The following is a 22599-nucleotide window of genomic DNA, read 5'->3' as shown; positions in this document are numbered from 1 at the left end:
TGTGAAAATTAATTAGACCTGGCGTGCCTGACGCGCGATTAATAAATGGACCGCAAAGGGTTAATCTGAAATAACATTTGAAAAAAGTACAAAAAGGCAGTAAAAAAAACCCCAGAAGATCTTCAACACAGTGATAATGCCATTAAGTAATGTTGTAATATACTTCTAAAAAATGACATGTTACTGGCCGGAAAAGCTGATTGGCTATAAAAAGGCCTGGAATCCCTGTTAACCAATATCGTCAGAAGTTTGAAGTAATGTTCCCCTTGTGATAGGATGAAAAAATAAAAATGTATTACAAAAAAAAAAAAAAAAGGCACAAAAGGCACACATGACATATGATTGCCAAATGATAGGTAATTCCCCCAAATAAACAAGATGGTGTCTCACCCAGTCTGGCCTGTCGCTGGGGTCCGTCTGTAGGGGGCGGGGGTCGGAGGGGGGAGGGCTGTAGTCCCGCACAGCTGTCGTGTACTCCTCTGGGCCAGTCCCGGGCAGAGGCAGCTTCAGAAGAGGGTAGCTGGAGAGGGAGAGAGGAAGACCATCAGAAACTACAGATATAATGAGCACAGTATGGGTCATTTCATTGCTTCTTTGGACAAACATCAAGACTCTCTAATATTACGAAATCTCAATAATTTGTGCTAAATAATGTCCTTAGCAAGATTCATCACAAATAGATAACCAGTCCTCTTCTTATATGTAAGAACTTTGTGAGACATACCTATATAAGTAGGTATAGATCCTTGGGGTGAGAATTCCAGGTAAAACATATTCAAAGACTTGAGCACTACAAATTTACAGTACCTGGAGCAACTCATGGGTTCACAGGCTGTGGGGTAGCAAGGGGGGGTGACTGACATTCTGAACTCTCAACTCAGAATGTGTGTGGAATCACTCCCCACCTCCCCAGCCCCTCCTGCAAAGTAATGTATGTGAATATTACATGCCTGTTATTAAGGAATTGCCAGCTACTGGACTCTGCCTTTAGCACTTAGAGCACAGAGAATGCTCTCATTCTACAGTATTAGAAAAAGCACCATTGACATTCCACAAAGTGGACATAAAATACATACCCAGGCACATTCCAGAGTAGTTATTTTTACAGGAGATCCCATGGGTCTAAATATATGTAGATACAATACACCCATTCATCCAATAATCAAGTGCTGGTTCTCAAGGGTTTGGTTTAAATTGTCAACAGAACACAGGATTGTGAGGATACAAGGGGTCTGTTTTCAACATAACTTTTAACACAGAGGTTACACGGGGCAATGCAACACAGTCATTAAGGCTCCTTAAAACCACATTCTAGTTTACTGTGGTTTGCTGTCACACTGCTGGATACTGGCAACAAGGTCAGGCTGCCTTCTTCCTGGATTGTGATCTGCTCAGACCTTCAGCAGCCTGAGCTCAAAGCCCACCTGTTAGAAGGTGACTCCCTGTGCAGCCTTAGCGGTGGACCTGTGGCCAGACTAGAAGAACTGTTGCAATTCACTGTCGAAAGCTGCTCTATCCCTCATTTCCAGAACAGAGTTCTTTCACTCCAAACCCTCTCCAGATAACGAGGCACAGGGCACCCAAACAGCACTGAACAGCTGAATCAACATATGAATGGAGTCTAGACCAGTCGCACAGCTCCACCCCACAACACAACTTGTCGTCAAGGCAACCCTTCCAACACCATAGGCCCCCCTTTCAAAATATTGACACAGTTTGCTGTAACAGGGCCCAGGTTTTGAAATTTGGGTAGGTACAGTAGTTCATCTGTTCATTTTAAATGACTTTATTTACGTATTTATTTTGAAGCAAAGGTCTGTGTTTGCTCCACCAGCTTCTCTGGAAAATTGCATAATTCTAAAACCATGTTGCAAAATTTTTTTTCGTTCATCTCAATGAATTTCGCCTGGTGTAATGTGTCAGTAAAGTTCAAAACAAGTTTCTGTACTGCTTAAAATGCACTAATGAAGAGACTGCATTGATGGATTTGGCTAGCTTGAATTTTTTTATTTGTTTAATTCAGGTGTGATGAGTCAAAGGGGTTTCGGTTTGTAATTCAGCCTCCTGGCACCAAGCTAATTTGGGACTTCCCTTACAAAGAGCACATGACAGTGACAGAAGTCACCTTTATGAGGGGTGGAAGTGCAAGTATGTAGGTCCCGGTCACTCGAGTCAAGTGAATTGTAGCAACACTTGTCAGTTCGGGATTGGTGTTCCACTGACTACAGGGGCGGGGCTTTGGATACAAAAGGGTACGCACTACTGTGTTCCAGTTGGTCTTTGAAATACAGGCAGGCTTATGAGGCTGGAGGGTGTAAGAAAGGAGTGCCACAGCGGGAATGTGTGGTATCGGTTGTGTTTTATTAACTTTTTGTTTTCTTTTTATGTACAGTGGCCGATCCACAGAGGACTGAGAAGGTGAAAGGTGCACGGAAGAATATTATTTTTGTTTGATATAGCGCTCCCCCCCTCACGACAGTTATTTTTTCGTGTAACAAAATAAAATACCTTTTTTTCATGTATTTTTGTCTGGAAATTCCATTATTTACTCACACGCCTCACATTACAGTGGCTCTCAAAAGTATTCACCCCCCTTGGACTTTTCCACATTTTATTGTGTCACAACATGGAATCAAAATGGATTTAATTAGGAGTTTTTGCCACTGATCAACACAAAAAAAGTCCATAATGTCAAAGTGAAAAATAAAATCTACAAATTGTTCTAAATAAATTACAAATATAAAACAGAAAATAATTGATTGCATAAGTACTCACCCCCTTTGCTATGACATACCTAAATAAGCTCTGGTGCAACCAATTGTCTTCAGAAGTCACATAATTAGTTTAATGGAGTCCACCTGTGTGCAATTAAGGTGTTTCACATGATTTCAGGTTAAATACACCTGTTAGGTTAAATACACATTTCCTAAAAAAAACTACATCATGAAGACGAAGAAACATTCAAAGCAAATCCGGAATAAGGTTCTTCAAAAGCACCAATCAGGGGTAGGATATAAGAACATTTCCAAGGCATTGAATATCCCCCGGAGCACAGTAAAGTCCATTATTAAGAAATGGAGAGAATATGGCACAACTGTGAATCTGTCTAGAACAGGCCATCCTCAAAAACTGAGTATCCAGGCGAGAAGGGCACTAGTCAGGGAGGCCACCAAGAGGCCTATGGCAACTCTAAAAGGGGTTACAGTCTTCCACGGCTGAGCTGGGAGACACTGTGCATACGGCAACAATAGCCCGGATGCTTCACAAAACTGGCCTTTGGGAGAGTGGCAAAAAGAAAGCCACTGTTGAAAAAAACTCGCATCAAATCTCGGCTAGAGTTTGCCAGAAGACATGTGTGTGACTCTGAGACCAAGTGTAAGAAGATTCTATGGTCTGATGAGACCAAAATAGAGCTTTTTGGCCTCAACGCTAAGCGCTATGTTTGGCTCAAGCCTAACACCGCACATCATCCTGAGAACACCATCCCTACCGTGAAGCATGGTGGTGGCAGTATCACGCTATGGGGATGCTTCTCTGCGTCAGGGCCTGGAAAGCTTGTGAAGATAGAGGGCAAAATGGATGCAGCAAAATACAGAGAAATCCTGGAGGAAAACCTGCTGAAGTCTGCAAGAGACCTGGGACTTGGGAGAAGATTCATCTTCCAGCAGGACAATGACCCCAAACATATACCCAAAGCCACACTGGAGTGGCTTAAAAACAAAAATGTCAATGTCCTGGAGTGGCCCAGTCAAATCCCGGACCTCAATCCAATTGAGAATATGTGGAAAGAGTTGAAAATTGCTGTTCACCAAAGGTCCCCATCCAACTTGACAGAGCAATTTTGCAAAGAAGAATGGGCAACAATTGCAGTGTCCAGATGTGAAAACCTGCCAAAGGTGCCTCTACCAAATATTGACTCAAGGGGGTGAATACTTATGCAATCAATTATTTTCTGTTTTGTATTTGTAATTAATTTAGAACAATTTGTAGATTTTATTTTTCACTTTGACATAATGGACTTTTTTGTGTTGATCAGTGGCAAAAACTCCTAATTAAATCCATTTTGACTCCATGTTGTAACACAATAAAATGTGGAAAAGTCCAAGTGGGGTGTGAATACTTTTGACAGCCACTGTAAGATTATCCTATAATCAAGTATTTGAAGTGATGGGTGCAATATTAAGAAAGTAATTAAAAGTAATAAAGAAATACAAACCAGGGACCACAAAGTACTAGGCTCCATTAAAGAGAGGGAACACAAGAATGAGTCACAAAGATCCTCAAACCATTAGGTCCCTTGACTCGCTGAATAAAAATAAAATATTACAATAAAACTGATATTAATGTACTTAGTCTGTTTTTAAGAACCTGTTGTGGTTTAAAAATGTAGAATGCTTTGTCATTGACATTCTGAGTGCGAGATCTACACTCTTGGCGAGATGTGAAAGTGTAGCTGCCGCTAATAGGTTCCAATGGGGACGTGCCTTATAATGGATTGTGGATTGTGGCTAAACCACCCTTCTAGGAAGTTACACAAGCAGAGCCCAGCCCAAAGCCTGAACAGTACAGAAGCCCCAAATCTGAACAGTGTGCCTGTTTGAAGAGAGGGGAGTGTTTACTAGGTGTTTCATCAGCTCTCCCTCCAGACAGTGCTGTGGAGGGTTCAGGGTCTAGACGGTATACACTCTTCTCTGCTTCTCTCTAAATAAACACTCTCTAGTGGTTTGGTGCTGCTCTGACAGTACTCTTGTTCATGACAGGCAGGCAGGAGGTTGAGGTAAGTCATGCAAAAGAAACAAACACAGCAACACCACAACCACGCAAGGATATCGGCTACCTTTATAGCTCAAAGAACTGCGTGAAGACAGAAAGCTGTGCTTAAGAAATCGTTTTTATTTCTTACATGGCTATTGCAGCAGCCTTTACGTTTATTTAAAAGGGGCTGTCAGTCATTATCCTCTGCAGCACACTGCATACATTCATCGTAAACAGCAATACTGCAACTGTGCCATTAATCAAGTCTGTCTCTCATCCAGTTTGTTCCATTACAGGACTTTCACTTCAGACAGTTCCTTAATTAATTATGTGTCCCTGCTTCTGAAGATCATTTCAATAATTAAACAGGCATTGATGGAAGAAATGTTTGCACCGGAAGAGCTGGAAAAGCTAAAGTTGCCCTTCCTACTCCTATGCAGGGCAATCATCACCAAAAATGCATTTTATATTCAATGTCTAGGGCAGCCTTACTGAGAGTTCTGGCTAGCCAATTAAAAGAGTTGCCATGACAAACAATGAATGGGATTCAGGCTGGAGCCAATCAGAAGCCTACCAATGCTACTGTGATTACAAGCTGTGACCTGCACTAAGCTTTTTAACAAATTATACAATTTTAAAACAAATCTACACAAGCTTTTTGACGTATAAACCCAGAAAAAAAAAAAAAAAAATCACCAAAATCTGTCCTTCACCATAGAAAAACCTCCAATTCATAATACCCTTTGTGGGATAGTCTGCTGGACCTAGCAGAGCATAGTCCTGGGACAGACTGCTTCAGAATGTTGCCAAAATGTCTAAACCTTGTGCTACTTAGATTAAACCTGACACAGCTAGGTATCCTCCTCCTCTTTGCACAATCCTGACAGGCTCCTCTGATTCTCCAAGTGAGGAACAGGTTCCAGTTGTCCTAAAGTTACCCGCTGGCTCAGTAGGTTACACACACAGCTCCAGCTGCTCATGCCAATGTGACACATCAGTCTGTCTCAGTGGAGCGTGCCCCCTTCCCATTTCTAAATACAATGTAGATTAAGGGCTGAAAACACCTATATCTGTACTGTAGTAACCTGCAGTATGAAATTAGCATTCCATACAACCAACACTCCAGATAAGGCTTTGGGTCACTGTGTAACTTACTTTTCAATTTAAATATTATGTGCGTAAACTGTATTTGGGTGAGTAAAATGCAACATTACCTTAAAGTCACGAGTACTTCCAATAAATACAGTACATACTTTATTGCCAACTTATGGGGTATGCAGTAACCACAGCCTTACATTTTAACTGTACTGGTAATGTTAATTACCAGGTCTTATTTAGTCCTGCCGTAATAATATTATAGTCCAGGAAGTTGCTACTCTTGATGTCGTTATCTACTGCGTTCACAGAGTCTCTTCCCACTAGTACTAGGCTGTTACGTTTTTTTTTTTGTTTTCTGTAAATGTTCCTTTCTCAGTCTTTTGTGTTCTCCCTTTCCAAGTCGACAGACACGCTCCCTAAAATAAAAAAAGTCCACCAATATTTTTAAAAAACTGTACCGATACTGCACTAATGCCAACAAAAGAAACGATATTGTATTCCTTACTGATCAACTTGCTATAGCAATAGAGCATCCCGACACTCTCCAAACACAGAATATTGTATTTATTATATAGATTTACCTTCCAAAAATTCGGCTGACAGATAGTAGCTTGATAGGTTAGGTTGAGGGGGACTAAGACGCACCGAGAATTAAAAGTGGCTGAGTGGCTTTGAAGAGAAGAGGAGTGCGGGACAGATATACAGTTGTAGTCAAAAGTTTACATACCCCAATGGAAATTTATAATTTCTAGACATTTCTCAAAAACAAATTCTAGGAAATAATTTTTGTAGCAAAAGTTTTGCTTTTGTGAATGAGGGAAAAAAAAAAAAAAAAAAGTTACAAGAAATAGATGTCTTCAGTTATTTATTTCAGCAATTTTTTTGCAAAACTGCTAATTTAAAAGTATTCATACCCAGACAAGGAAAATGAAATTAATAGCTAGTTGAGGCACCTTTAGCAATAATAACCTCTTTTAAACGATTAGGATATTTAATTATATCCTGATGTAACTATCACTGACACTGTTATCTGCTCCGTTATTGAATGGTATTTTATTATACTTGTACTTGCTAGAACCAAAGTCATTGTATTTTTATCTTGCTCCTAATTGTATTATTACTTGTACTGTGATTCTTGAAATGTATTTTTGTTTACGACTGTAAGTCGCCCTGGATAAGGGCGTCTGCTAAGAAATAAATAATAATAATAATAATAATAATAATAAATAATAATAATAATATTTGTCAATGAGCTTTTGACACGATTCTTTAGTAATTATTTACCATTCTTCAACGCAAAATTGTTCCAGTTCACTCAAATTCCGAGGACCTCTTCTGCACAGCCTTCTTCAACTCATAACAAAGATTCTCAAATCGGATTTAGATCGGGACTGTGGACTAGGCCATTCCAGAACCTTGATTTTAATGTGTGCTTTGGATAGTTGCCATGTTGGAACGTCCAGTTGCGCTTTAAACCAAGTTTTGTAGCGGAGGGTTTCAGATGATTGGCCAGTATCTTTTGGTATGCTATGGAATCCATTTGACCATGCATTAAAACTAAATTTCCTGTACCATTAGAGGAAAAACAGCCCCATAGAAGGATATTACCACATCCATGCTTGACAGTAGGTATGGTGTTCTTTTCTTTGTATGCCTCACCAGACTTTCTCCAAACAAAATGACTCTCAGTGTGACCAAATAGCTCAATTTTTGTTTCATCACTCCACAAAACCTTTGACCAGAACTCATATCGATAATTCAAATGCTGTTTTGCAAACTTTAAGCAATTGTCCTTGTGACGTTTTCCTAAGAGTGGCTTTTTCCTTGGCCTGCGACCATTGAGACCTTCACCATGCAATACTCGACCTATGACTGAAATAGAAACCCCATTTCTGCCAATTCACTTTAAATATCTTTGGCAGTCAATCTCAGATTGTTATTAACCTTCCTCACAATTCTTCTACTTGTTCTTGGTGAAAGAACCTTCTTTCTTCCAGACCGAGGGAGCGTTGTGACAGTACCACGAGTCTTATACTTTTTGCTAATAGACGCAATAGTTGAAATTGGTATACTTAAATGCTTGGAAATCTTCTTGTAACCTTCTCCAGCTTTATGACAAACAATTTTAAAGGTCTTCAGGTAGCTCTTTACTTTTCCCCCCATATTGACTTATTGGGAATGATAGCAATCATCCTATGCCTAACCATTTTATACTCTCTAACAATGTTCACCGACAATACAGCATTTTTCTAGAATTAGGTTCTGCATAATCCATATTGAAATGTCTAGCACCTTGTATACAACACTATCATAGCATCAAAGAGTATGAATACTTCTGAATTAGCATTTTTGGAGTTTTGCAAAAAAAAATGCTGAAATAAATATTTGTAGACATCTAATTCTTGTAACTGTTTTTCCTCATCCACAAAAGCAATACTTTTGCTACAGAAGATTTTTTCCTAAAATTCTTTCTTTTCTAGAAATTATAAAATTTCCATTGGGGTATGTAAACTTTTCACTACAACTGTATTGTTGATAAACAAATCCACAGTTAGTGCTACGAATCCACAGAAAACTGGATTCGTTAATGAAACCACAGTGAGTCAGAACAATTCAACAGAAAAGCAAATACCATTTTATTATGCAACAAATCATTTCAACAATTAGTTAATTAGTATCACACATTTCAAATGTAACACTTAGAAAAGGGCTTGCAGTTTCAATTTAGCATTTCATATTGTTTGCTAAAAGTAGGGTAATACAATTATACACACACACAATGTAAAACTTTTTTTTTTTTCATAATTACAAATTGTGACAAAGCTTCTTTATTTACGGTACAACTGAACACAGTTCCTAACACTTCTTTGGTGGATAAAGCACTCTCTAAAACAAAGGAATGGTTTAAACCAGACGATACCTGTTTTTGTTCAGCGGTGTCCCTTTTCCAGTGGGAACACGGCTTCTTTTAACAAACAATATAAAATAAAAATAAATCCTAGCTCCTGTTTTGGAGCTCATTCAGGTCTATACACAGTTCCTTACCTTCCCACAGAGAACTCTTGTCTTTAAAACCTGTCCTTTTATACCTGCCTAAATTACAAACAGGTGTATAAGTTTAACTGATTGCCAGTCGATCAGGGTGGTTGTTGTTGTTTTTTTGTTTTTTTTAAGTAACAAAAGCGATTTCATCATCACTTTGTAACCTCCATCAATTACACAGACGTTAGATTTCAACTCAGCTTTTGCATTTCTTTTCTGGCTTTAACCATTGTTCAAACAAGCTTACAGCCCACTTACGCCGAAGACTCACATGCCACCTATGGTTAAAACCAAGACTCTCAAACTGCTCTGCAATGGGAGTCTTGCCTTGCACAGCCACACAGCACAGCACCCCCCACCACGCCACCCCCCTGCCCAGTGGAGAGTACTCACCAGCAGGCAAGGATGCAGATGGCAGTGAAGAGGATAATGGGAACAGGGTAAGAGGCGCACAACAGGCCGTGTCGATAGAAGGCGCCTGAGATCTTCTGGCGGAGCCGCTCACTCAGGGTCATCCTGGGGGTCACCTGGCATACATTGGGGTACGCAGGGGGGTCAAGGGGGGGGATCCAGGGGGCATCCAGGGACCTGCACTCCAAAACACAAAGCAATAGTTAGTGTGTGTGTGCATGGAGACTGAGAAGCTCAACTCAAACTGCAGAGGGGTCATTCCATTTTATGGAATGGCTCTCTGTACAAAACACATTTGGTAGAAACATTAAACAAGTTCAGATACCGGAAACACAGACAAGTGTCTGATACAGTGAACCTCTTCAGTGCATTAACAGTCCAGGTTTTTGCCTGCTATACTGGACGCACCCGCTGGAGGATCCTGCAGTAAGGTTTGCTGGTCGGTCGGGTTTCAGTCTGCAGCGCAGGGTTGACGCAGACATAGAGCCCGGGCAGTTTTAAGGTCCCCTGTCTGCAGTGTATGTACTGTATCTGAAAGCCACACTGTTCCAGCTAGGGTCAGAGGAGTGGTGGGAATGTGTAGCACCTCTGTCTAGGGCACACTCAGTATACCCTTCTAAAAGGGGATTGTGAGTGTGCTACAGCATACAATATACATAGCGCTCCTTCATAAACATCTGCTAAAAGCAAGCACAAGTTTTGACAAGAAGTAGATTCTTCAAAGTGTCTTAATCAAGGTCTTCAGCATAAAAAGATACACAGTTGAAATTCTGACTTACTTAATAACCTCCACTCTGATGTTAGAAGGATTTTCAGTCCCCGGGAAACAGTGTGAAATTGTGCCAGAAAGATAACTGTCCTTGATACTGTACACAGTGTGGCAGGGTTAAATAAACCTACTGTACCTCCATCACTCTCCCTGCTCTGCTAGTTCACGCTGCTGTAACATGGCTTTGCAGCTGTTACTGAATTCTGTACTCTGTCCCAGATGCACTTTATGGACAACATCAGGTTAAAGAACCTGCAGCTACTTCCTTATAAAAAAGTTTGCCACAGTAATTGTGCAGTATTTCCCATGCTTATACTATGCATTAATTCAACCATAGTTTACCACGATTTGTCATGTTTTTTAGCCTTACCATACCTCTTACAGTGCTTTATTGCACTTTGCTATGCCTTTACTAGGGTAAACTTTTACAAGGGGGAGTCCGGACTACATGGAATTCAATAACTAACGCAACACTGCGCTAAAATCGTTTCATCCCAGACTAGACCCGGCACCTCCGCTCTGCTGGTGTTAGAAAGGTCACCCTCAGTCAATGTCACTGGTGTGGTCTGAATGTGACAGGAGGACTGTTTTAAACAGGGGAGAACAGACAACAGTCTATTGGGATAAATCACACCTCCATGTCAACTGCAGTCATAGCGCTGGATCCTGAGAGTCCAGGGTTGGGGCTGGGGTATGCTGCAATATGTTAAACCTATGTTGCATGCTACAAAAACCAAAAAAAGTGATCACAATTGGTCAAACCCCAAATAAATCCTTTCCGGATAATTTAACTATGTTTTTTTTATCCAACAAATAATAAATAAAGGAGCAAGAAAAGAATACAAACACATACTGCCCGCGCTTTTTTAAATAAAACAATTACTGTACACCAGTGGGACCACTTCATTTACTGTCACGTATTGTATTGGACACAATGCAACACTGAGTTAAGTGGTTCTGGAGCTAGGGCTCAGCCAACAGTACAGTAGTATGGTGTGAGCAGGTCCTTGTGATCTTCAGTAAGGGCCGGTGTTAACTTCTGTTTAATTTACTAAATTATTAAACACATTTAAAACTAACATACAGTGGAGGTTAGTACATTAAGAAGCACTCCAATACAGTTTAAAATAAAGGACTGCAAAATGAATACTACAGGTGTGTGTATATGAGGAATAGACTGGATAAATACTGTATATGAAACAGATAACTTTAAACTACATAGTTACTACTCCTGTGTAAACACTAAGGCCAGTGTCTATATTTCACATGCATATTTCTGATTCTAAATCTCCTTCTCATCTTGGCTGGCCTGGTCCCAGCTATGCAGGTTGAACGGGGACACACTCAATATGCAATAGCACACTATGTGCAGCTGGCATTGCTTAAACTTTGATACAACAGTTAATGTCACTGTGGCAGGGCAGGGCCTGTAAATAATATTGTGTTTTGGTGGTGGTTGGCAGGGATGGGGTTAATTTCCTATCCCTGCCAAAATACATGTGAGAATGTGGCTGGAGCTAGTTGAATAATTGATGATAATTAGGCTCCAGCCACATGGTATAAAAAAGCAAGAAAAATCCTTTGTTTGGTGGAGAGAGTTGGTGAGTTAACAGTTTGTTTCTGCGTGTCTATTTTTGGTTTGATAAAAGTTCAGTGAAGGCTCTACCCAGCCTGAACAGTTTTGTTTTTGTGTAAACCTTTGTTTTGGCCCATGTGCTTTTTTGTTTGCACTTTGTTTATTAAAATGCACAGCCGTGCTTAAACTGCAGCTTCCTTGTTTCTGAGTCTCTGTCCCTCATGATACCATCTGGGCCTGCAACGCTACCCTATCACAGTAACTTTAGAATGTTTTATTTGCAAACACTGCACTTAATTACTTTAAAAAGTGCATGCCCACACAGGTAAAACAATCGGTTTTACTTGTTTTAGAATATTTTGGGATTCAGCCAGGTGTACAGTATTCCTTATAAATCAGGGCTGTGAAATTCCTATCACCCAATGCCCAGGATTTGTCTGAGGTAAAACAGGTTACCGTAATACTTTAGACATTTTCTCTCACTACGTTTGTTCTGTTGCTAGAAAAACCTCTAAACTTCAAACCAAAACAATAATCACTAAGGCTGGAAGAGTTTAAAATGGTAAACAGAATTTGTTTTACATTTTAATTATACATATACCCCCTCTTTTCCCCTCCTCTATAAATAAAAAGCAAAACATTTCCATTGTTATTTTTACTTCCTCTGCGCCTTAAGCTTGTCCTACCCCTCCTCCAGTCCACCACGTGATTAATCTTTAGCCAGTCAGAGAAGAATGCAGTGTGCAATAAGTATAGACGTCCTTCGAGTCGGTAGAGATAGAAGCAAGTACACAATGTCTCATTCAAAAAGTTGAGAAGTCCTGTTTGAAAAAGTTGAGGACAATACTGTAAAATTAGTTTGTTTGTTCAAACTTGCTAAGCTATCGCAGAGGTTCCACGGGTGTATGCTCAATCATCTCCGGTTGAAACATCCTCACTACCAGCTAGATGAAGACTCGGCCCAAGCATGTCAGCCTAGGATAACACAATTTACACGCCATCGCTTTTGTGATCCAGTAAGAGCAGATAAAACATGTGATCTATAGCAGAGGTGATTGCGACAGACTGTTTCCAGTTTGAGCTGTGGAAGGACAAGGATTTAGTCAGCTTCTGTCTTTTATTGAGCCTGATTACAAACTGCCTTCCCGGCCCTCTGTGATGTGTAGAACACATCGTCTTTACGACACTGTGAAGGCACTGAATTAAGCTCTGCATGTAAGATTAGCAACGGACTGCTGGACACCAACAGCACAAGATTCCTACATTTCCTTTGTGGTTCATGATGTAAGATTTCTAAATTTCTTTTGAAATTAAATAATATTTCCTTTGTGAATGGTTATCTGAGTGTTTCCGTGAAGCCTTCTTCAGGTTGCTATAAGAATATAGTCTTTGTCTTCAAATCAAAACCACTCATTTATTGCAGGGAACGCTCTTTACAAGAACAGAAGAAGAATTCATTCAACATTCAGCATAATACATTTATACAGCAAATTCAAACTCTGTGTCCCCCTCCACTGTTTCCTCCGTGCTCCAGTCAGCTCAGGACAGCGTCCCGTTAACCCCTCCTATCTTATTGTGCCGTGTCTAAAATACTAGTATCATGTGCCTAACTCTGAACTCTGAAACCTTTCTAGCTGTTTGCTCTTACATGAATTTTATGGTTTCAGCCGGGTCCCTAATGTATCCTCAGCCCAAACCATGACTGCTCCCACTATGCATACAGATTGGTCTTGCTTCGGTATTTCATTAACACTGTGCATTCCCAGACGTTGTGGCTCCTGCTTTGGTTCTCTCTGTTGTCAGCAGTCGTGCATGCAGGACAGAACACAACAGCTTTCTACCTCCCCTGTTAAATCACCTTTTAGAAAGAAACAGGGTGTAAGTCTGCATGCTTCACAAACTGCGACCCAAACTAGTCCATGTTCTCCAACAGTTCACTACATAACTGATGACTGGGAGTTTAAAACAGCAGTCTTGGCAACAACCGAAATAGAGGCGCATCGGACGTACTTGTCGGATTAGTTCAAAATGTCATAGAAACAATCGTGTCTACAAGGCAAAGTAGTTGCTATTGTCCATGACAATGCTTCAAACTTGCTGATCTTGGTAAAAAAAAGTTGCAATGTACAAGATCTCTCGTGTACTGCAAACTGATTACAGATCTCAGTTAATGCCGGCCTGAAATCGGACAGTATATTGCATACGCTGGGGGCAGGACGACACCTAGTGAATCACTTTAAGCACAGCACTTGTTCTTGGAATGCTCTGGAAGAACAGCAGCATATCATGAACCTTCCACAGCACAAAGCAATATCCACTAGAAACTATCCTCAGGGAATCAGATGATTCCAGGGCCACCTTTCACTTCCCGAAGCTCTGCACCTCTCCAACATCAACCCGCCCTGACCATAACCCATCCCCAACCCTAACTCTTTAGAATCATCCGATGCCTTGAGGACAGTTTCTAGTGGATATTCCTTTGTGCTGCTAACCTTCCAAAACACCAGCTCGTTCAGCACGTAAAAACGCGTTGGAACAGTGATTATTGTATGCTTGAGCGTCCCTTGGAACAGAGATGACCAATTTGTGCTGTCTTAAGCGTCAGACGAATCACTAAACTCACTGATGCTCGTACTCTTGAAATGAGAGATGAGAGCTGGCAGATAGCCGAGTCTCTTGTGACCGCATTAAAGCCATTGTATTTTGCCACGACTGTTCTGTATGCTGAAAGCACAGCAAACAAATATGCGACCATTGTACACCCTCTTACGCAGGGATTACTCGACAACCATCTTGTTTTTTTCCCCCAATGACGACTTCCCCGCAATTAAAAAAATTCAAGAGGGTGGTTAATGGAGAGATTCGGTCCAGATTCAATGTAGAAAACATACAATCAGTTGCTGTACTTTCAGCTGTATTAGATCCCTGCTACAAGATCACTGCAATTCATTGATGCTGATATGAGAGAGCAAATCTATCATGTAGCAAAGGAGGTAATGCATACAGTAATTATCCCTACCAACATTGGCAGTGAAAAAACACAGGCATCTGAAACTGTATTATCAAACACAGACATCGAAGCCTCATCAACTCGAGGTACTCCGGCAGCGAAGTGGGGACGTGAGGATCCGAAGTCAGCTTTGTGCTCTCTATTGGGAAGAAACACACAGAATGCGCCCTCCTTGCCAAGTCTGAACGATCGTGAATTTGAACAGTACTTAACTGAAGCCAATCCTGATATTCACAGTAACCCACTCAACTGGTGGGCACTGAACAGTACAAGATACCAGCGACTGGCTAAACTGGCACGCAAATATCTTAACTGGTCCAGCCACTTCTATACTAGTAGAGAGGATTTTTTCGACTGCTGGGAATATTGTTACAAAATTCTTTGGATCCGGAAAACGTAGACATGCTAGTTTTCTTGCAGAAAAGCACGAGGAGTGGATTTTACCATTGAACTGGCTTGGATTTGTTTGGACATTTTAATTTGATTCGCATTTAGTTGACATTTGCTGTCTTTTAAGTTTTTTTTCGACTGACGAGTAGCCATAATAAAAGACTGCTTGAATTTATAGATTCACATGCCTTCACATGAATTTTTATTTCTGTACAATAACTTTAACCCTTTGCGGTCCTATGTCGGACCTGGTCCAACATTGCAATTATTCCTATCCGGTCCAATGTCGGACCTTGTCCGACATCATCAAAAAGATGCAAAAAAACGGGTTTCTAATCGTTTTTTCTCCGGAAAAAGCCGAGAAAACCATTCAATGGCTGAGTGGGAGCGACAGGAGCAGAGACAAGCGGAAAAAAAGGGCGTATCTCATGAATAGTCATACTTGCCCCTGGCATCAGATAATGGTGGCCATTAGGAAACAAGCTGATTGCTACTGAATCAGCGCTCAGAGAATATCATGGACATTTGCAGAGCTTTTTTGAGATGTTATAATAATAAAATAATGACTTGGATCGCATTATTGAGAAGTTTGGTGATAAAACGAGTGATCAGGAGATGATTGATCGGTATGTACGACTATTATTATTATTATTATTATTGTTTTCTTAGCATATGTGAAAGCTATAGAGAACGAAGGAGTAGGGCGGGGCTGGAGATGCCTAGTGAGTGCTTTGTTGATATGCAGGGCCTTTTAAACCAGTTTGACTGTGGAAAAAAATACTTTTAAACAACGTGTCTAAAATTAACTGCGTGTGTGAAAATAAATTGGACCTGACGCGCCTGACACGCGCAAATGGACTGCAAAGGGTTAACGAATGATAATGACGTTTAGAATGGCCCAGCTATATTGAAAAAAGATTAAAAATAATCCACAAGGTGATTAAATTATATATTAGTTGATTCCTGAATAAGGTAAGGTAATTCTATTATTAGAAAATAATGTTTTGTGACAACCTGTGTCAACTAATGTATTTCACTTCCAAATAGCACTTTTACCACTAGTTGGTGTAACAAAAAGTATATTGTGCATATCAGTACTGACCATACAGTAGTTTGCAGAAGTATTAATCCCCCTGCAAATTTTTCACATTTTGTTGGCACCTGAGACTTTACATGTAGAATCTACACAAAAAAAAGCATATACAACATAAATAAGTAAGATTTACAGAGAAAAACAGATTAATCTCAGTTGCATAAGGATTCAACCCCTAAATCAGCTCAGGTGCAAATTTTGTTTGAAAGGTCACAAAATTAGTGAAATGGTTTCAGCCTGTGTGTACTCAAAGTGGTTTAACTTGTAGATAACTTCCCTCAGGTATATAAAGACTTTCAAGCTGCAACTCACATAGTGATCCAACAAAGCAACCATGAAGACCAAGGAGCTTTCAAGTCATGGATAAAGTGGTAGAGAGGCACAGAGCAGGAGAAGGGTACAAGAAAATTTCAAAGGTGCTGATTATCCCTCTCAGCACAGTGAAGTCCATCATTAAGAAGTGGAAGATGCATCATACCACCCAGACACTACCCAGATCGGGTCACCCTGAGCAGCCAGGCAAGCAGGAAACTGGTTTGGGATGTCACTCTGAAGCCAACAATGACCCTGAGAGATCTGCAAAGTTCTGTGTCTGAGATGGGAGTCAGTTTTTACACATCAACAATAAGCCGGTCCCTACACAAAGCTGGCCTGTATGGACGGATGGCAAGAAAGAAGCCATTACTCAAAAAGCCTCATCTTAAAGCATGTATGGATTTTGCAAAAAAGCATGTAGATGATACTGAAGACATGTGGAAAAAGGTTTTGTGGTCAGACGAGACAAAAATTGAACTTTTCGGTCTAAATTCCAAGCGTTACATCTGGCGCAAGCCCAACACTGCACATCACCCAGTCAACACCATCCCAACTGTCAAGCATGGTGGTGGCAGCATCATGTTATGGGGATGCTTCTCATCAGCAGGGACTGGGAAGCTTGTCAGGATAGAGGGGAGAATGGATGGTGCAAAGTACAGGCGAATCCTTGAGGAAAACCTGTTTGAGTCAGCCAAGACTCTGAAACTGGGGAGGAAATTCACATTTCGGCAGGACAATGACCCGAAGCACAAAGCCAAAGCAACACTGGAGTGGTTGAACAAGAAGAGAATTAATGTTCTTGAGTGGCCCAGTCAAAGTCCTGACTTGAAGATTGCAGTCCATCGACGATCCCCAATAAACTTATCAGAACTGGAGCAATTTTCCCGTGAAGAATGGGCAAAAAAATGTCACCATTCTACTGTGCAAAGCTAGTAGAGACCTACCCAAAAAGACTCCTAGCAGTAATTGCTGCAAAAGGTGCTTTTACCAAGTACTGACTTAAGGGGTTAGTTTTGCTGACATTTAACCGCCTCCTCATATAACAGTGTTCAGTTTAACCACTGCAGCTTTGAATAAAAAAAGTTTGTTTGAAAAACTGTGCATACATTATTTGTAATTCAACAAAATGTGTCATTATTGGTAGGGGGTGAATACTTCTGCAAACCACTGTATATGTCAGTATAAAGTTAGTAACATTTGAATAAGAGTCACAAGAGTACTCTACATAAATAGAGATGTTATGAACTGGTAAATGACCAGATATTTAAACACTTTACATGTATATTAATTTAAACAGATTTACAGCCTTAATACTCACATATACATATCCCTTTAATTCACAAACCCTCAGTCACACACAGTAACAAAACATACTTAAATTAATGCAAAGATATTATGACTAATTTCCATTGCTTTAAATATATAATTAATACCCGCATCCGGTTCATCCATTTTGTATTGTAAAATAAATAAATAAATAAATAAATAAATAAATAAATCTTACAGCTGGCAACCGACAGAGAATATAGCGAAAAACAATCCATGTTTCAGTGTTTTGCATCTTATGAAATCAGTTTTTTTTAATAAGTTACATATTGTCGATTTACTAACTGCGTCTGAGTAATTAGAGTACCTTTGTGCAAACAATTGTGTCATCTGTGCATTTTATCTGGCTTTCTCATTTTTTGGCAGAGGTGTGGAAAAAGCAAGCCCAGGGTTTAACCTGTTGTAGAAAGACAGGTCCCCTTTATCAAAACTTGTCGTTATTCCTGAAACTTAGGCAGCTGCATGATTTATTTATTTTTTCTGCACGAGCCAAGTGTGCTGTATAACAGATCACGTTTAAATAGATCATTAGCAAATAACTAGTTTTAACTGTGTCAAGCTTCTTTTCAACTTTGAGTTCAGGAAAAAAAATCTAAGATAAAGAAAAAAAAAATGAAAAAAGAGCAGTGTAAACCAAGTGCCGGTGATGATGCTGCCGCTACATTTCATGAAGCAAAAATAGTTACTAAATCACTAATTGATGGATTGTGTTCAAAGTCAAATAAAAGCAATATTATATTCTACTTTTTTGTGTGTGTTTTGTGCGACGGGGAGGGGGCAAGTACATTTTTCTAGCATTTTGTCCCTTGGACAAGAATATTTTTCAAAAACTTCACACCCCTAAAAAAACACAATCATATTTTATTACTAAATTATAATTTACAGCGATTGGGGGCAGTAACTAGTGTACACCCAATGGCCACACCTTAATAACATAGTCCCAGAGAATACAAGACTATATATAAAACACACATTTAAAAAAATCTTGTGAAGGGGTACATTTTTTAAACCCAGTCTCTCATACATAATGAATGTTACAGTAGCTTGTGCACTCAAGTCATTCAATAGCCCTGGGAAATGGAGAGCTCTCAAATGCACCACACAGTTGTCTCACTAGTGGACACAGCAAACTTACAGAGAAACCTAAAAAAAAATCACAATCCTACATAATTGAATGAATGACTGCTAAAATAAAATCTCACCCAAAGGTAGCTCTCTAACTGAAAGCCGTTGTATTTGCTGATGAAAACTCTAGGCCCTTTCCCGCTGGCACATCCAAGCTGTGAGGGCGCCAGGCCCCCAAGGTTCGGGTGGTTCTCCACTGGCTATTTGTCGGGCCGCGCGAGAACCAAAAAGTGAAACTCTGGCCTCACAAGACATCTCAATCTGGTTTGGAGCCGAGCAGGGCCAGGTGCGGGGTTAATATATTTCATCATTGCGTTGGGTCAGTCAGTTCACTCGAGGAAGACGAATAATGCGGTGTGAAGCAAGTTGGAGGAGCGAAAAGTCAAAATTACAGCTCTCTCCAAGAAGCATTCTTCTCCTGTTTGCGTAATCAGCCCGTCATTGCATTTCAGTTGTATTCATTAAAGGGATTGTCCAAAATGATCATAAATTACAGCAAGCGTACAGTGTGCTCTTTTTCACTCCCCCAAAAAGGGTACAGAAACATTTTAATTACAGACCAGAGTGAATGTAAAAAGACACTTTTGACTGGTTTACTGTATCCTATATAGTGCTGCCTTGTAAACGAGGTGATCGGATTACAATATTATTAATCCTTTTCAAATTCGATCTCGCTGCCTTGTAAACGCGGTGATCGGATTACAATATTATTAATCCTTTTCAAATCCCATCTCGCTGCCTTGTAAACGCGGTGATCGGATTACAATATTATTAATCCTTTTCAAATCCGATCTCGCTGCCTTGTAAACGCGGTGATCGGATTACAATATTATTAATCCTTTTCAAATCCGATCTCGCTGCCTTGTAAACGCGGTGATCGGATTACAATATTATGAATCCTTTTCAAATCCCATCTCGCTGCCTTGTAAACGCGGTGATCGGATTACAATATTATGAATCCTTTTCAAATCCCATCTCGCTGCCTTGTAAACGCGGTGATCGGATTACAATATTATGAATCCTTTTCAAATCCCATCTCGCTGCCTTGTAAACGCGGTGATCGGATTACAATATTATGAATCCTTTTCAAATCCCATCTCGCTGCCTTGTAAACGCGGTGATCGGATTACAATATTATGAATCCTTTTCAAATCCCATCTCGCTGCCTTGTAAACGCGGTGATCGGATTACAATATTATGAATCCTTTTCAAATCCCATCTCGCTGCCTTGTAAACGCGGTGATCGGATTACAATATTATGAATCCTTTTCAAATCCCATCTCGCTGCCTTGTAAACGCGGTGATCGGATTACAATATTATGAATCCTTTTCAAATCCGATCTCGCTGCCTTGTAAACGCGGTGATCGGATTACAATATTATGAATCCTTTTCAAATCCCATCTCGCTGCCTTGTAAACGCGGTGATCGGATTACAATATTATGAATCCTTTTCAAATCCCATCTCGCTGCCTTGTAAACGCGGTGATCGGATTACAATATTATTAATCCTTTTCAAATCCCATCTCGCTGCCTTGTAAACGCGGTGATCGGATTACAATATTATGAATCCTTTTCAAATCCCATCTCGCTGCCTTGTAAACGCGGTGATCGGATTACAATATTATGAATCCTTTTCAAATCCCATCTCGCTGCCTTGTAAACGCGGTGATCGGATTACAATATTATGAATCCTTTTCAAATCCCATCTCGCTGCCTTGTAAACGCGGTGATCGGATTACAATATTATTAATCTTTTTCAAATCCGATCTCGCTGCCTTGTAAACGCGGTGATCGGATTACATTATTATTAATCTTTTTCAAATCCGATCTCGCTGCCTTGTAAACGAGGTGATCGGATTACAATATTATTAATCCTTTTCAAATCCGATCTCGCTGCCTTGTAAACGCGGTGATCGGATTACAATATTATTTCGGCAGTGCGCATGTGTACTAAAAATCAGAGAGCAGTCCTGCGTCTGAGTGGTTGTGTATGTTTGGGTTCAGCATGATGTCTCGTCAGAAGGAAGCAGCTTACTACTGGAGTGACAAGAAAACTGTTTTTTTAATAAAATGTCTCGACAAATTAAAAATTATAAATCACCTTGACGGTCGAAAACGCCGAAACGACCTCTTCAAAAGAGTGGTGGAAAAAATGGCATCTGCTGGATACAACAGAACGGTCGACCAAGTGAAATACATACGACTGTGCTCACTGAAAGCAACAGCTGTACGTAACAAAATTGGGGTGTAATCGTCAGTATGGCCCTGTCTGTCTTGCTCTAGAGCTAAACGCTGACAATAGACCTTATCAGGCGAATGGGCGAGCGTTACTTTCTAACCCTGTATTTACCAAACATTTGTTTTAGTGGAGAGTTGAAACAAAGTCTTGGAACAGGTAAACAGAGTCTCAGCACAAAGGATAAAGAACTCCAAAGGTGCATGTGGTCTCTGTGGATGATTCCTTGTTGCTGAAAAGAAAGAAAGATGGCGACTCCTCAAAGAAGGTTGAAATCAAAGAAACGTTTTTCCTGGCTATCTTGTTAGCTTGTAATAGTGTACAGCAGGATGAAGGCAGGAGTCTGTAATGTGCAGGCTGCGTTGTTTTGAGATGAGACGTTAGTTAGATGACACACTGGAGGGTCGAAGGTGGTTTTTTCGTAGCGTGTGTCGAAATGTCCCGTGTTTCAGTTTAAATATCCATGGAAAAGAGGCAGGACAATCCCAAATTCTCCAGTCACACTGAATCTATTTCTGTCCTTGATCAATGAAAAGAAAGAATTAGAAAAGAAAGATTAACTTTTCATTGAGGCTTCCAATACACACATCTGTTGAAATCCAATCATACCATTTCATCCATTCTTTACTCAGAACAATAAATTGTCTTGCGCTCACAGCTGGAAGTTAAATCAAGGTACTGTTTCTTCTCAATGAAAACCAGTAAAACAGGTTTTTAATTTGTAGAGTCTGGTTTTTATTTTCCTTTGAAGCCAAGAACACATGTGGGGGCCTTGTAAACAAATTGTTCTTTTGTTTAAAATGGAGATCCAAGAGCCTTGTGCATACGACGATGATGATGACGATGATGATGATGATGATGATGATGTATGCCTTTACCTAAGATTATGTTTTAATAGTAAACAAAAGCAAAATACAAATCTTATCTCCCAGCTCAACAGCGACATGCTCCACTTTTGTGTCTTGATTACCCCAGCAACCCATCTATTTATTAATTATTATTAGTTATTTTATTTTACTTCCGTCTCAAATAACTCTTAATACATTTAATTATATAATAGATACAATATATTTAAACACATTATACATTGTAGACTTTTTCCCTTTTACATCTCTATGGCTCGTAAGAGGTTCATAAATCTGTAAATTAATTCGCTAATGGGTTTTCAACGCAGTAAAACCTTTTTTTTTCTGTTTGTTGAAAAAAAAAAAAAAAAACCACCTCACTCACTATGTTTCATTCCATACTGATCACTGTCAGTGTGTGGAAAGCAGGTACTAAACTACTTAGTTTTACATATTTCTTCCTAGCATTCCATTGATCGACAGGAAGTTCAAGTCATTTTAAGGTAAATTATATCTTACTATAAGTCCTCCATGATAGTCCTACACACGTTTTCCCTATTTATACTATAAAAATACATATATGTGTCAAACGGGATTGTATTCTTCA

At 39.9% G+C, this 22599-nt stretch overlaps 1 protein-coding gene across 1 annotated transcript in view; it reads right to left on the bottom strand.

Moving 5' to 3' along the window:
• Positions 1–22599, bottom strand: part of LOC117400266 (sterol regulatory element-binding protein cleavage-activating protein-like) — a 59391-nt gene that overhangs the window by 24983 nt on the left and 11809 nt on the right. Inside the window, exons 2-3 of the mRNA XM_033999931.3 lie at positions 9289–9483; positions 391–520 (exon numbers count right to left, since the gene is read on the bottom strand). Coding sequence (XP_033855822.1) covers positions 391–520; positions 9289–9410 — 252 coding nt within the window. The 5' untranslated portion in view covers positions 9411–9483. The remainder of the gene's footprint in view (positions 1–390; positions 521–9288; positions 9484–22599) is intronic.

The sequence above is a fragment of the Acipenser ruthenus genome, chromosome 4 (assembly GCF_902713425.1).
Source record: "Acipenser ruthenus chromosome 4, fAciRut3.2 maternal haplotype, whole genome shotgun sequence".
NCBI classification, from domain to species: domain Eukaryota; kingdom Metazoa; phylum Chordata; class Actinopteri; order Acipenseriformes; family Acipenseridae; genus Acipenser; species Acipenser ruthenus.
This window is presented reverse-complemented; position numbering and strand designations above follow the sequence as displayed.